Source organism: Bos mutus, chromosome 9 (genome assembly GCF_027580195.1).
Source record: "Bos mutus isolate GX-2022 chromosome 9, NWIPB_WYAK_1.1, whole genome shotgun sequence".
NCBI classification, from domain to species: domain Eukaryota; kingdom Metazoa; phylum Chordata; class Mammalia; order Artiodactyla; family Bovidae; genus Bos; species Bos mutus.
Window position 1 is genome coordinate 15,726,886 of NC_091625.1, and position 15,456 is coordinate 15,742,341.

The 15,456-nt window shown below is 43.5% G+C and overlaps 1 protein-coding gene across 1 annotated transcript in view; it reads right to left on the reverse strand.

Annotated features, from left to right (window-relative positions):
* The window catches only part of IMPG1 (interphotoreceptor matrix proteoglycan 1), a 156,108-nt gene that overhangs the window by 101,917 nt on the left and 38,735 nt on the right, over window positions 1-15,456 (reverse strand). The window contains 6 exon segments of the mRNA XM_070377102.1: window positions 4,953-5,105; window positions 6,472-6,484; window positions 9,102-9,193; window positions 9,784-9,835; window positions 12,279-12,307; window positions 12,573-12,739. Coding sequence (XP_070233203.1) covers window positions 4,953-5,105; window positions 6,472-6,484; window positions 9,102-9,193; window positions 9,784-9,835; window positions 12,279-12,307; window positions 12,573-12,739 — 506 coding nt within the window.

Sequence of the window (15,456 nt, forward strand, 5' to 3'; positions counted from 1 at the left end):
CTTCTCTCTACTGTTCTAGAACTTATTGCCATATATCCCACAAGATAGTCCATGAGGGGAATGCTGCCTCCCTCACTGAAACTGTGCTTCTTGGACTTCGGGCTTAGGTCAAATTTATTCTACTTTATCTCTCTCCCTCCCTCCCAGTCTTATAGTAGGGACTTATAGTAGGAACTCAGCAAATTTTGCTTAATCGAGTTGAGTGCATCTTTTCATTCTCTAAATTCATCCTCATGCCTGCCTTGTCACGGTATCTAAAATTACTGCTGATGCTATGCTATCTACACCAAGGACTAGAGCAGTCATGCACAGATAACCCCAAGTCACTTACACTGGGCTTTGGAGTGCATCGTGGATTTTCTTTTTTCCAGCAGACTGATTTACCATCTAAATTATATTTTATTGTACCAGTGTTATAAATAGTCCCTCCCCACCCCCCACCCCGAGTGTGTGACAACTGCAGTGATGAAGGTAGCTCAGCTTTTGGGTGAGGAGGAGATAGCTGTGTACACCTGAGTTTAAACCTTGGTTCTGCTACTTTCTAGCTGCAAGCCCTTGAGTTTATTGCTTAATCTCTCTGGACCTCTGTCTTCTTAGCCGGCATAAGATAACAATTCATATAGCGTAAGGTTGCTGTGTGTGTGTGCTAAATCACTTCAGTTGTGTCCAACTCTTGCAACTCCATGGACCTTAGCCCTCCAGGCTCCTCTCTCCATGGGATTCTCCAGCCAAGAATACTGGAGTGGGTTGCCATGCCCTCCTCCAGGGGATCTTCCGACCCCAGGGATCAAGCCTGCGTCTCATTCATCTACCTGCTTTGGCAGGCGGCTTCTTTATTACTAGTGCCACCTGGGAAGAGAGTTGGTGATGCTATATTATTTATTTACTTAATCTCTGCCTCTCCTACTGGATTCCTAGCACCTTAAAAGCCCAATTTCCTGTTATTTCTTCAGTGTCCACATAGCACAGAGTCTGGGGAGGGCAGGGCAAGCCTTCAGTCAGTTGTTTTAGACAGACTTATGCAAGGAGATCCAACCAGTCCATTCTGAAGGAGATCAGCCCTGGGATGTCTTTGGAAGGAATGATGCTAAAGCTGAAACTCCAGTACTTTGGCCACCTCATGCGAAGAGTTGACTCATTGGAAAAGACTGATGGTGGGAGGGATTGGGGGCAGGAGGAGAAGGGGATGGCAGAGGATGAGACGGCTGGATGGCATCACTGACTCGATGGACATGAGTTTAAGTGAACTCCGGGAGTTGGTGATGGACAGGGAGGCCTGGCGTGCTGCGATTCATGGGGTCGCAAAGAGTCGGACAGGACTGAGCGACTGAACTGAACTGAACTGATGGGGGGAGGATGGAGCAGGAAATGGCAACTCACTCCAGTATTCTTGCCTGGAGAATCCCCTGGACAGAGGAGCCTGGCAGACTACAGTCCATGGGGTCGCAAGAGTTGGACACGACTTGGTGACTAAACCACCACCGTGGGGGGAGGAAGGACAGGATGACAGTCCCCATAGAGCCGAGGGCAGGAGGCCTGGGGAATAAGTTTCCATGCCTCCACTCATGTGCCTCACCATGAGCTTGATAGAGGCGAGCAAGGAGGCAAGGTTTTGAAGGGCCCGTCTTTATTTGGGGGCAGGTGGGAAAGCTCAGTGACAAAAGCCCTACAACAAATGGCTTTGGGGCCACAAAGCAATTGTCATGCCAGTCCAGTGACAGCCTGGTGGCTCAGATGGTAAAGAATCTGGCTGCAACTCAGGAGACTCGGGTTCGATCCCTGGGTTAGGAAGATCTCCTGGAGAAGGGAATGGCAACCCACTCCAGTATGCTTGCCTGGGAAGTCCCATGGACAGAAGAGCCTGGTGGGTTACAGTCCAGGGAAGGTTCAAGTGTGAGCTACAGAATCTGTAGCTAAAGACTCGGACCCTGACTCATCCTTCTTTCTGGTTCGGGATACCAGGGACGCTGTTACGCATCTGAAAACAATGTATCACACACAGAATCATTTCTGGAGAAGCCCTGGCTGCAATGTGGGCAGCAGTGAGCCTTGTGGGGAGAGCATCCCTGCAGCCCTGGCTCTGGGGGACTGGATTGATTGCTCGTGTCCCTGTCCTCTTTGTGAACCTGCCTGTAATGGATTAAGAATCAACGTTGCTTAGGAGGGTGCAGAAGGCATCCAGGGAGGCGATGACAAAGGCCTTCAGTTAATTCTGCTAAATTATCTTCTGGGGACCTTCTGATCATGGAGCGCTAACCACTAAATTGCTAATTAAGTGCCCAGTTAACCTTATTAATAATATGAAATGCACAGGGGCCTTCCTGATTCTGCTGGGATGTATGTTAACGGGGCTGTAAAAAGGCAGCTGTGTGGAGTTCTCCCGAATGTTTGCACGAGAGAAAGCATGCAGACAACAACTAAGCGATCCTTCTGACATTTGTATTAAACTGGTCATTAAGTTTATTGTGGAAATTAAATTACTGCAGAGGACTGGCCATTAATTCCTGATTAGGCCTGGATGGCTGCGCTAATGTGAGTGCTGGGCTGTGGTGAGGCTGGCTGGTTCTCTCAGGGTAGCTGCTGGGAGGTCAAACTGCTGGGGTGCCTGGAAGGGGAACAGAAGGCTGAGCAGAAGCAGTCCCCTGACCGTGGAAGTGGAACCAGAGGACTGGTGCGATGGTCTTTGGGACAAGACTCAGCAATACATACTCTTCTTTGGTGGACAAATTTTTCAGAGGCTAGAAGAGGCATGTGCATTTGCTGATGATGCAAAATCCTTTCCCACACTTAGTTATTTGGGAAAAATAGAGAGTATAGCATAGTGGTTAAGAGCAGGAGTTCTGGAGTCAGGCTGTCTGGGTCTGAAACTTGACTCTGTCAGTTGGGTGAATTAATTAATCCTCCTGCACCTCAGTATCTTCACTTGTCAAAAAGAGAAATGATTTTACTTTAAGTATAGAATCATGTGAGAAATGAAATGCGTTTATATATATATATAAAACACTAAGAACAGTGCTACTATTTTGATACAGAGCATTTTAGACTTGGAAAGGGACTTCAAGGTCATCTTTAGTTTCTAAATGAGGGATCCAAGGTCAGGGAAGTGATCCCCAAATTCTCATGACTACCTTGTGGGCAGAAACAAAGATTAAAACTAAGACTTGAAAAAACTATAATTTATCTGCATTATTCTACATCAGGTGGTTTTAGGTGCTTAGAGAATTAACAACAGGTCGATGAAGACAGTCTATGGCCAATTATCCAATTTTAAAATATTCTGACTCTCCTGAGGATTTGCTGAAAAGAATATTTCAAAGAGCAAATGGAAAAGTTCACAGACTATTCTTTAATTCATGCTATCTACTAATCCATGCCTCAGTACTTCTCTGGTCCATAAATACACTGATGCTTTCTCTTTGAAATCTGTAGAAAGGATTCTTTACCATTTTGTTGACTGAATGCTGATGCAGTAAGAGATTGGAGGCTAAGAATGTATTTCGTTATTTATCTCCTCACCAGCTGAGAGGAGGGGAGCACTGAATTCTCCAAGTATGAGAAGTGGATACCGGTGGTTCCCTGACTATGTTGAGTAAGATGCTTGTACACCCAGGTGGTTCAGAAATGTAATTCATGGTTACCTAATCTCACAGGTGCTTCTATTTTCAGTTGCATTTCTGCAGACAATTACTGAGTAGTTAACTGCCTGCAAAGCTCTGTATTTGGAGGTAAGTGGCAGAGATGAAAGAAGCAGTTCCTGACCTCAAGGGGAAGCTTATGCTCTGGTGCTGGTGAGGGCGTCTGAGAAGCAGAGAGGAGTGGAGACCACGAAAGCCACAGATGTGTAAGTAGACAATCTCAAGACAGGGTGATCAGTGCTGTGACGACAGGGAGCCCTGGGTGTTAGCCCAGAGAAGAGGCATTGAGAACACTTCATGATGAAGTCTGTACAATGCGACTCAGGGAAGGGCATTCTAGAGAGAGGATGCAGTGCGTGTAAAGACTAATGGTGATAAAAGATTTGCAAGCAGTTTCATTTCTGTGGAGTCTAAAGGGGGATGTGAGGAACTGGTGTTAAGAGGAGGCTGGAAAGGAAGGCAGGAGGCTTATCATAGTACATAGATGCCAAGTTTAGCACTGACGTTTGAAGAGCTTTTAATTTAATCAGAAACAGGCAGCTATGATGATGGTCAGAGATAGAAGAGACATCTCGGGAGAGCACCTTGATGGGGACCGTATCACTTCTTCCCCTTATCACCCTGGAAAATGCCTTTTAAAAATAACAAGTGTTGGAGAGGATGTCGAGAAAAGGGAACCTTTGTGCCCAGTTGGTGGGAGTGTAAATGGTGCAGCCACTATGGAAGCAGTATGGAGATTCATCAAAAAATTAAAAAATTGAACTACCATATGATCTAGCAATTCCACTTCATTCCAGTTCTGGGGTTTATCTGAAGAAAATTAAGACACTAATTTGAAAAGATATATGCACCTTCATATTCACTGTAGTATTATTTATGATAACCAAGATATGGAGATAACCTGAGTGCCACCAATGTATGAATGAATAAAGAAGATGGAATATATCACACACAATGGAATATTATTCAGCTATGAAAAGAATGAAATCTTGCTATTTCCAACAACATGGACGGATCTTGAAGGCATTATGCTAAGTGAGATAAATTAGAGAAAGACAAATACTGAGTGAACCCACGCATATGTGGAACCTAAAAAAAACCCAAACCAGGCTCATAGATACAAAAAACAGACTGGTGACTGTCAGAGGCAGAGCTGGGTGGAGGGGAGCAGAAATGGGTGAAAGCGGTCAAAAAGTAAAATAAATAAATAAGAGTAAAAAGAATGCTTGATCGCCAGAAGAAGAGTAGAAGGGATTTATGGGCTCCCAGATCTAAGTCACACCTTGGGCTCTGGTTGTGTGGGGTGGGTTTGCTCACCTGAAGCTGAGACTTGGCTGCGACCTCCTGGTAATACGGGGACTGGGAGTTATCCAGCTCTGACTTGAACTTCTGGTTTGCCAGAGAGATACTTAGCTCTACTTTCTGCTCCAGTGCATCCTCAGCAGCATCAGTGAATTCTATTTTTCTTTCCTGTGTTAGAGTTAGAAAAAAGAGAAGTGGTTCTATTACTGTAAAGCATAAGCAAATGGTTACATCATATAATATGTATGCATTGCTATTGTCTCAAGAAGAGGGTTATGAAGCATTAAGTGCTTTTAGAGTAAGTCCTATTAACTAGAATTGGCCTCTGAATTTCACTGAGAGACAAAGTATCAGAGCTGTAATGAGTTAATTACGTAGAGTCTTCAAGAACATTGTCATTTTATGACTGCATGCTCTTGTGGAAGCATTTACAAACATACACACACACACTTGTTTACTTTTTACTTTTTATATCCTTTGGTTCATTTAAAATAATATCTCCTCTATCATCTAGGGTGGAAATCTTCGCCTTCTCTGAACCTTTGTACTGGTGAATAACATCTGAATCGCTCATTTGGTACCTTTGATATACTTATATAGAGGTTTTGTTTAATGGTAATCTTGTCATCCCACAAATAATCCCCTTGAATCCAGTGTGATTCTCACACTTCACTGAGTCCCCCACAGCAAAAAACGTGAGACCATTTCTGTACAAAACTCTTGGGAAATATATATGACGGGGCAGGTCACATCCTCAGTAACCTGTCTTGGCTTATTGATTTCATCTTCAGTCACAGTACTTATTTTTTGTCCTTATGCGCACTATAAATTCTTTGAAGGCAGGGACTAAGTCTTGCTCATCTTAGTATCTTTATGTACAGCCCAATGTTTGCTGAATGAAAGAATTAGATGTAGGTGGGAAAAAGGATGTTAAGAGGAGGATGTGATGAATGTGGAATAAAACCTTCGGAGCATATTTACTGCAGAAGGAGGGACCTATATCAGACTCTGAAGGAGATGAAACACTGTTAATATGAGAAAAGAGAAGGCAAACTGGAGTTTTCAGAAATTTTGTAGTGAATATCCTTAATCTCATTAATTTTTTCCAATGGCAGATTTCACTGTTGGTAAACCAGTATTTCTGAGAAAAACAAAGCATTGAAATTTGTTGTTCATGGCAATAGTTCCATCAGGTCTACAGTCGTCCAGCCTAAAACCCAGAAAGAATGGTCTGCAGGGTTCTTATCTCTGTTTCCATGTGGAACTGATGAGACTGAACTTCCTGTCCTTACCTCCTGACTTTGACCTGTGCTTTGGAGGGAGGGTCAGAGGAAAAGGAAAGGGCCCGAGAAGCCTCACAGACTGCAGAGAATGGTAGACCTATCACAGTGGCAGCATAAGGATAAAATCCAGGTTCTGATTTGGGGCCCTTTCCTTACATTACTTACGTCATCCTGCTTATTTAACTTATATGCAGAGTGAAAGTGAAAGTTGCTCAGTCATGTCCGACTCTTTGTGACCCCATGAACTATACTGGGGTGGGTAGCCTTTCCCTTTTCCAGGGGACTGTCCCAACCCAGGGATCGAACCGGGGTTTCCTGCATTGCAGGCAGATTCTTTACCAGCTGAGCTATTGGGAAAGCCCATATGCAGAGTACATCACGCAAAATGCCAGGCTGGATGAAGCTCAAGAAGGAATCAAGATTGCTGGGAGAAATATCAATAACCTTAGATATGCAGATAATACCACTCTAATGGCAGAAAGTGAAGAGAAACTAAAGAACCTCTTGATGAAGATGAAAGAGGAGAGTGAAAAAGTTGGCTTAAAACTTAACTTTCAAAAACTAAAGATCATAGCATCCAGTCCCATCACTTCATGGCAAACAGATGGAGAAGAAAATGGAAACGCTGAGAGACTTTATTTTCTTGGGCTCCAAAATCACTACAGCTTCCCTGGTGGCTCAGACGGTAAAGCGTCTGCCTGGAATCCGAGAGACCTGGGTTCGATTCCTGGGTTGGGAAGATCCCCTGGAGAAGGAAAGGGCAATCCACTCCAGCACTCTTGCCTGAAAAATCTCATGGATGGAGGAGCCTGATAGGCTACAGTCCATGGGGTTGCAAAGAGTTGGACACAACTAAGTGATTTCACTTCACTTCACTTCAAAATCACTGTAGATGGTGACTGCAGCCATGAAATTAAAAGACACTTCCTCCTTGGAGGAAAGCTATGACCAACCTAGAGAGCGTATTAAAAAGTAGAGACATCGCTTTTCCAACAGAATTCCATATAGTCAAAGCTATGGTTTTTCCAGTAGTCATGTATAGATGTGAGAGTTGGACCATAAAGAAGGCTGATTGCTGAAGAATTGATGCTTTTAAACTGTGGTGTTGGAGAAACCTCTTGAGAGTCCCTTGGACTGCAGGGAGATCCAACTGGTCAATCCTAAAGGAAATCAGTCCTGAATATTCATTGGAAGGACTGATACTGAAGCTGAAGCTCCAATATTTTGGCCACCTGATGTGAAGAACTGACTCATTGGAAAAGACCCAGATGCTGGGAAAGATTGAAGACAGGAGGAGAAGGAGGTGGCAGATGGCGAGATGGTTGGTTGGCATCACTGACTCAATGGACATGAGTTTGAGCAAACTGTAGGAGATAGTGAGGGACAGAGAAGCCTGAGGACCATGAAGGGTTGGACACAAGTGAGTGACAGAACAACAACAACCTTACGTTACTGAGGCTTCCCAGACAGCCCAGGGGTAAAGAATCTGCCCAAAAATGCTGGAGACTCCAGAGATGCATGTTTGCTCCTTGGGTTGGGAAGATCCCCCCAGAGTAGGAAATGGTGACCCACTCCAGTATTCTTGTCTGGAAAATTCCATGTACAGAAGAGCCTGGTGGGCTACAGTCCATGGGGTCACCAGGAGTTGGACTCGGCTGAGTTGGACAAAGGGCACAAGAGCCTTATATTACTGCCTTCTTCTGGGTCTGCTGCCTGCCTGGCGCTTCCACAACTCTACCACTGGAACAAAGGGAGCGAGATTTGCCTGCTTCTGCACTGTCTGGGCCCAAAGCCTTTTGGAGGGGTTGAAAATATCCTCCTTTGATTGCTGTTGTTTAGTTGCTCAGTCACATCTAACTCATTGTGATCCCGTGGACTGTAGTCCACCAGGCTTCTCTGTCCAGGGGATTCTCCAGGCAAGAATACTAGAGTGGGTTGCCATGCCCTCCTCCTCCTTTGGATTAGGAGATGCAAACTGCTATGTATCAAATAAATAAGTAACAAGGATTTATCATACAGCACAGGGAATATAGCCATTATTTTGTAGTACCTTTAAATGGAGTGTATAAAAATATTGAACCACTATATTGTAAACCTGAAACTAACACAACAATGCAAATCGACTGTGCGTGCGTGCTCAGTCACCTCTGTCGTGTCTGACACGTTGCAACCCCATGGACCATAGCCTGCCAGGCTCCTCTGTCCGTGGGATTCTCCAGGCAAGAATACTGGAGTGGGTTGCCATGCTCTCCTCCAGGGGATCTTCTTGACCCAGGGGTTGAACCTGTGTCTCCTGCATCTCCTGCATTGCAGGTGAATTCTTTAACCACGGAGCCACTTGAGAAGCCCAAATCAGGTAGTCAATTAAAAAGTCCCCCTTTAGTGATAACCAACATTCAATTCCCTAACAATCCTCTCATCCTGAATGCCTTTTCACTCAAACAGGGTGGTGGCCAGAGTTGCTTTTTGCCAGAAAACACTGTTTTAATTTTTCCCCATCTTGACATGCAGGATTTCAGCCATTTGGATATTTTTCTGGACTATTTGAGCTGGACATGACTGAGAAAAAAGCCTCTGTCCTTGCTGTCAGGGTGGGATCACACTTTGGTGGGGAAAGGACTTTGTTGATGAGTTGAGAGACGCATTCATTCATTCACCCATCATTTATTCACTCTAACGCTAAGTGAAAGTCCTGTTAGTCAAGGTCATGTTTAAAGGGCTGTCTGCATATAATGTTGGCCCATTCTAGTAAGCTTTAATAATTAGAAAGGGGTAGCACTGATGACAGCGAATGGCCAGCCCATCCCTGTTTTACTAATAAAACCAAACAGACATGTGAAGAGCTAGATTGAGTCTGAGAACGTCTTACTCTTGTAGGCACTCTGGTGTCCGGGAGGGTGTAGTTGAGGATTTTGTTGAGCAGTGTGTCGTCGGTAGGGAGAGGCAAGGGCCCGGGTGAGACACTGGCAACGTCTGTGGAAATTTTAAAAAGAACAACGTTGAGACTGGAGGAGTTTAAAGTAGAACAAGGTCACGATGTCACATGCTTTTCCTGTCACTCTGAAAATTACAGATATCAGAACTCATTTTCTTTCAAGATCACATATATGTGTTCTTGGGCAAAATATAACTCATACTCTTGATCCCACTTAAATTCCTCATTATCCTTTCCAAGACCCAAGCTTGGTGCTTCCCTAGACGTGTTAGTTAAGTGGTTTTTGCCGAATGAGGTCTGGTTAATTTTTCTTTTTGTGATTATATTAAGGTCACAAAGATATCTTATCTTGAATTTGTTTGTTGGAAAATATTGGTAATGATTGCCTCCAAGTGGTAGGATAATGGGTGATTTGGTTTTCCATTTATTTTTTCCTATATTTTCTAAGATTCATGCTATGAGTTTAAATTATAAAGTTAGAAATATAGTCAGTTTTGAAGCAGTGCATTATAAACTGTGTCAACATCAATTAAGGATTGCTTTTCAAATAACAGGCTTTCATGATGATGTGAATTAAGGTTCAGAAGCAGATGAAATGAGGACATCCAAGCTTACCTGTTGAAGACACAGGGGTTTGACCAAGCTCTCCTAAGGTCTCCTTTGTGACTACTTCATCTTTTCTATTAGCACAATAGAAAATAAAAAACAGGTGGTGAAAAGGAGCTTGATGACAACAGAAGAAACACATTTAACACATTTTCTTGTATTTAGACCTAAAAATTAGAGAGAAAGTATACTTTAAAACTAGGTTTACCTATTCTTTTAATCACAAAAGTAATCTTGTAATACATTTTCATTGAAGAAAAATTCAAACAACTTCCAAAAAAATTATTTTTGACTCCAGGGTTTTTCCTGAGCACCTTGGCTTTTTGTAGTCCTGGGGAGCATTTTCATGGTAGACAAATGTTTGGGGGGCTTGAAACTTTATAGTTCCACTATGCTGCAACTGTGTCCTTGACATCAAAGACAATTGGTCACATGAACTATGACTGAAACAGTTTTTCTAAAATCTCAGACCCTCAAACCTGCAAACTCAGAGAGTCATTAAGTTTATCTGATAAAGTAACTCTTGTGGTTACGATAATGAGAGAGGGATAGATTTTTGGATAATGCAGGTGTATTAAATCCCTATTCTGGACATAATCATTGCCCACCATGGTGACCTGCTGGGGACTTGTGGGTAGGCTTGCAGTGCCAGGGACTGTGAGTGTGGATGATATCCAAGGGCAAACCCAAGGTCATGGTTATAGGGCTGTCTGCATATAATGTTAGCCCATTCTAGCAAGCTTTATTTAGAAAGGGGTAGCAGTAGTGATATCTATTGAAGCGTACTGAATGATTTCTTACTGTAAGCTATCAGGTCTCAAAGGATGGTGTCTGAGTTTGTGCAACATAGCCATGATGGACTGTTTGATCCAAACAGTAGCTCATGCTGACGGCAGACCAGAAGTCACAGCGAGGTCCTCTGTTGTAGGGTCATGGAGAGGTGGGACTCTCCAGGGGGCTTGAAAGGAGAGCAGGATTTGGATGTGTGGAGAGGAGAAGGCAGGTTCTCCAGACAGAGAGGAAGACCGCAGTCAGAGCCCAGGATGAGCAGGGTGTGGGCTGGACACGGTGGGGAAGTGTCATGGTGACTGTGGTGGGGTCACGGTTTGTGGAGACAAGGCTGGAAAGGTCCGGGGGTGAAAGCTTTGATTAATTAATTTGGTCTCTCCCTCAGTGGAGGTCCTAACAGGGAACAGATAGCTCACTCAGAGTGTAATAAAGGCCTTGCTAAGTCATGGGACAAGTGTGAGAGCAACCACAAGGGTGAGTGCAGAACCCACGGCTGGTAACAGCGAGGGGCTGAAAGCTCCCTTCATCCAGGAGGGTTGAGGAGATGGAGCGGTGATGTCAACCAGAGACCTGGAGGCTCCGTGGGAAGAGAGGGCTGCCTGACAGGGGCTGGGCGGAGGCTGAAGGAGGCCAGCCGTCCGGAAGACTTTGCAGGCGGCGGGTGCAGGAGGTGATGCATTCGTTCACCTCACTCTGCTCTGCCCTCTGGTCTCCTGCCCCCCACTGGCTGGTCCTTCTCAGAAGTCAGAGGCCAGGGGAGGTGAGTGAGGCAATCATTCCCGCTCAACCCTTGGCACAGAGCAGGTGGAGATGGGTGGGGAGGGGAAAATCCCAAGAGCCAGAGGAAGATGCGGGAATATTTTCAAAAGCCTTTGAACAAAGTTCAGTGCAAAAAAGGGCCTATCTCAGACATATAAATCCAGCGGAAGTTATGCCAGGTAAGCAGGGGAAGAGGTTAGAGGCAGAAAAACCTGTTAGGGAGACCAGATTTGACTTTTTTCACCATGTAAATTAAAAAGGTCCTGGACCAGGTGGCGGCAAAGGGAGCAGAAATGAAGGAACAAATGTGAAAAGCATTGTCAGTAATCTCTATAGCCCAATTTGTGTCTCTCTCTGCAGCATTATTATCTTCAGATTTAGATTTCTAAATGTTATATAATGTGTGTGATTTGTGAGTTTAGAGTTTGGTAACAGCATGTCTCTTCTTTAATCATTTTATCGAATGTACTTTTCCTTTGCTTTTTTTTTTGCATTTCGATTTTCTTATTTGATATTCAGTTCTTGTTGAAGGCATAGCTCAGTGCTTCAGTAATTTAGTTTGAGAAATACTAACACTTTATAGAATACCAAATGAGAGTTCAAAATTCAGGTTGCTCTCTGATTGCATTAAATATGTTTCCGATGTAACTAATATTTTTCAACAGTTCTAAAAACAACTATTTTAATTGCTCTATGTCTTATAAGTAAAAAAACCATATTAGGTAATTGTCACCTGGTATTGCATTCATTTTCATCTGCAAATGTAGTGCAAACATCTATCTCAGTCTATAAGGTCTATCCATTTTCCCTTTTATATACTCATTTATCTTCAGCAAAATACATGCACAAATTGTCTGTCAGAATCACCTACTCAGATCTCAGTAGCTGAAATAATATAAAGGCATAATAGCTCCATCGTGTGATCCTTCAAAAGTCAAGAGCATGCTGCACTCTATTTTGGGTACTTACCTCTCAAGGAAGTTTCTCTGTTTCATTCTCTGCAGAAAGATAAAAAGTCATTTTACCAAGAGATAATGCCAACCGAAGAGCCAGAGTCTATTTTCATTCCTCTTTCTCTTTAACTTTACTTCAACCTGCCTGTGCAATGTTATTTTGCAGAAATGAATTTACCGTTGGCCTTCTCAGATCTTTCCAAGCATTTCTTCAACCAACCCATACCCTGGGGAAACTAATTCTAAAGGGGACAGGGCTGGAGGCCTGGGAGCTACTTTGGACTAACTTACATACCGTCTTTGAACTGACCTGCTGAAGAAGATCCAGGTGCTCCTGGGAGTTGCTGAAATTTTTCCCGATGTCAAAGAGGCAGAAGGTCTCCTGCTGGCAGACGCTGACCCAGTCCTGGTATTCCCCCGGCTCAGGGAGGCGATCCAGAAAGATCCGGTAGGCTTCCCACACCGCCTCCTGGCACACTGGAAGGCAGCATGCCTTAGAAGATGCCACATCCTTAGAAGATGCCCTTCTCCCAACCCAAACACAGTCCTAAACATGGAGAGCTCTGTCATGGCTGATGTTGACACACTAGCTTACAGCCCATAGAGATTAACGCATTCAACAAGTATATATGGAGCAGGGAGAAATATATACCTGGGAGAAATACTCCCAGGTGTATATATATCACCAGGGAGAAAAATAAAAGAAGGGAGATAGGAATGTGTATGTGTGGGTGACTGCTATTTATAATAAGGTGGTTGAAGAAGTCCTCATGATCAAGGTGACTTTTGAACAGCTTGGAAAGAGGCCCCAAGGCTGAAGAACAGGGAGTGCATTGAAAGACTAGCAAGCAGGTCAGCTGTGGCCAGAGCAAGGCTGAGAGTCACAGAGGTGGAACATAGAAGGCTGTGGTGAGAGGCACACAGAGGGTACAGGACTTGTAGCCCAGTCGTCTTCTGCTGGGCCTCGGGTACCTGGCTGGATCTGCAGATTTTCCAAGGGGTAAACAGTCACACATATATTTAAACACTCAGTGTCTAGATCTCAGCTTTCCTAGCATGCTTTCCTAAATTTCCCTAAGGACACGACTTTTCCTTCCTCATCTCCCCCTTGGCCAGCATCCTTGCCCGACTCCCCCATCCCTGATCTTTCTGTGGCATGGTGCCCCTGGGCTGCCACACAAAGGGTGTTTGAAATAATTGTGTTTGAGGTTAAGACAGGGAGGGAACTTGGTTGACGGATAGCACACAGTTTTTGCAAGTAGGGCAGTTTGTGATTCTTTGCGTTAGAAGTCCTAATGGAGTCAACAGCTGATACATCATTAAAAATAATGATCAGATCATGGTGTGATTGTTAGCCTAACATGCCAGAGGAACTTAAAGAATAAGAATATCACTATAACAAAACTCCATCTGTTCCTGTCTACTTATTTATGTTTCACGTTTTCCTAGCAGTTAAGCGAAACTAAGGAAAAGAATAGAGATCAAATTGATGTTAAGTTCTGTCTAATGTTCGCAACGCATAATAGAAATAACAAATAATGGCACATGAATTAACAGAGGAAAGGAACAGCACCAAAGCAATCCCATGTCTCCAGGGCAGAGGTTAGGAGAGCTTAAGCTACAGGCTCTTCATTTAAATTGGCTCTTTTCAAAGCCTTGTTCCTAACTTTGTATTCATAAACATTAGTTACCCAAAACCGAACATCTGAGCTTACATGCATCTGTCAGTACAAAAAATAAAAACTTTTGTCAAATTTACATCTACTTACTGTAATCAATCCTATATTAAAAATAATTGTAACTGAATCCAGAAGAGATTTCTGAAAATAAGTAAAATAAGTTATTTACTTAGGAAATAAGTTAAAATAATTAACTTCAATTTATGTATATTTTGTTACTGAGGAATATCTTCAAGCACCCCATAACAGACTTTAAAGTATGATATAAATCACATTAAGATAAGACTCTGCAGCGAGAAGTGGGATGGAAATGTGGGTGTGTGGAGAGAGAGGGACCATGTGACATTGCCTGCTGTTAGGAAGAGGTGTTCATGCATTTGTAAAGAGTGTTTGATGATAAGTATTGAGCCTGTGGTAGATTCCACTGTATACGGGAGAATGATCTAACTCCTGTTTTATTTTCAATATCGATATTTACAGCTCACCAAACTTACACCGTATCCAATTATTTAAGCTTATAATGAAAACTTTAGAAGAAGAATGCAGTCAGTCAGTTCAGTCACTCAGTCGTGTCTGACTCTTTGCAGCCCCATGGACTGCAGCACACCAGGCTTCCCTGTCCATCACCAGCTTCTGGAGTTTGCTCAAACTCATGTCCATGGAGTCAGTGATGCCATCAAACCATCTCATCCTTTGTTGTCCCCTTCTTCTCCTGTCTTCCATCTTCCCCAGGATCAGGGTCTTTTCCAATGAGTCAGTTCTTTGAATCAGATATTGATGTGAAAGTACCAAAGTATTGGAGCTTCAGCTTCAGCATCAATCTTTCCAATGAATATTTAGGACTGATCTCCTTTAGGATGGACTGGTTGGATCTCCTTGCAGTCCAAGGGACTCTCAAGGGTCTTCTCCAACACCAGAGTTCAGAAGCATCAATTCTTCGGCGTTCAGCTCTCTTTATGGTCCAGCTCTCACATCCATACATGACCACTGGAAAAACCATAGCTTTGACTAGATGGACATTTGTTGGCAAAATAATGTCTCTGCTTTTTAATATTCTGTCTAGGTTGGTCATAGCTTTTCTTCCAAGGAGCAAACGTCTTTTAATTTCATGGCTGCAGTCACCTCTACAACTACATGCCATGAAGTGATGGCATGCAAGGGGGCATTGAATTTACAAATTATTTTAGGGGATTAAGTTAGATTTTTTAAAAAGTTAGATGATTTCAGTCATAAGCAATTGCAATATATTGATTTTGCCCTCTGGAGGGATGGGGAGCAAGTGGAGGCTTTGGAACAGAAGTTGACGTCATCTGACTTTCTAAAGAAACCCTCTGACTGCCAGGCAGAGAAAAAGGATTGTGAGTCGTGGGGAGGAATGAGGTATGAGAAACCTAGTTAGGAGACTTTTATTCCTATGATTTACCCTCCCACACTCCCCATCTGGTCCGCATCTGGGTTTCTCTTAGCTTTCTGTTTTGAGAAACAAAGAGAATTCCAGACCAACAGAAGCTCAGG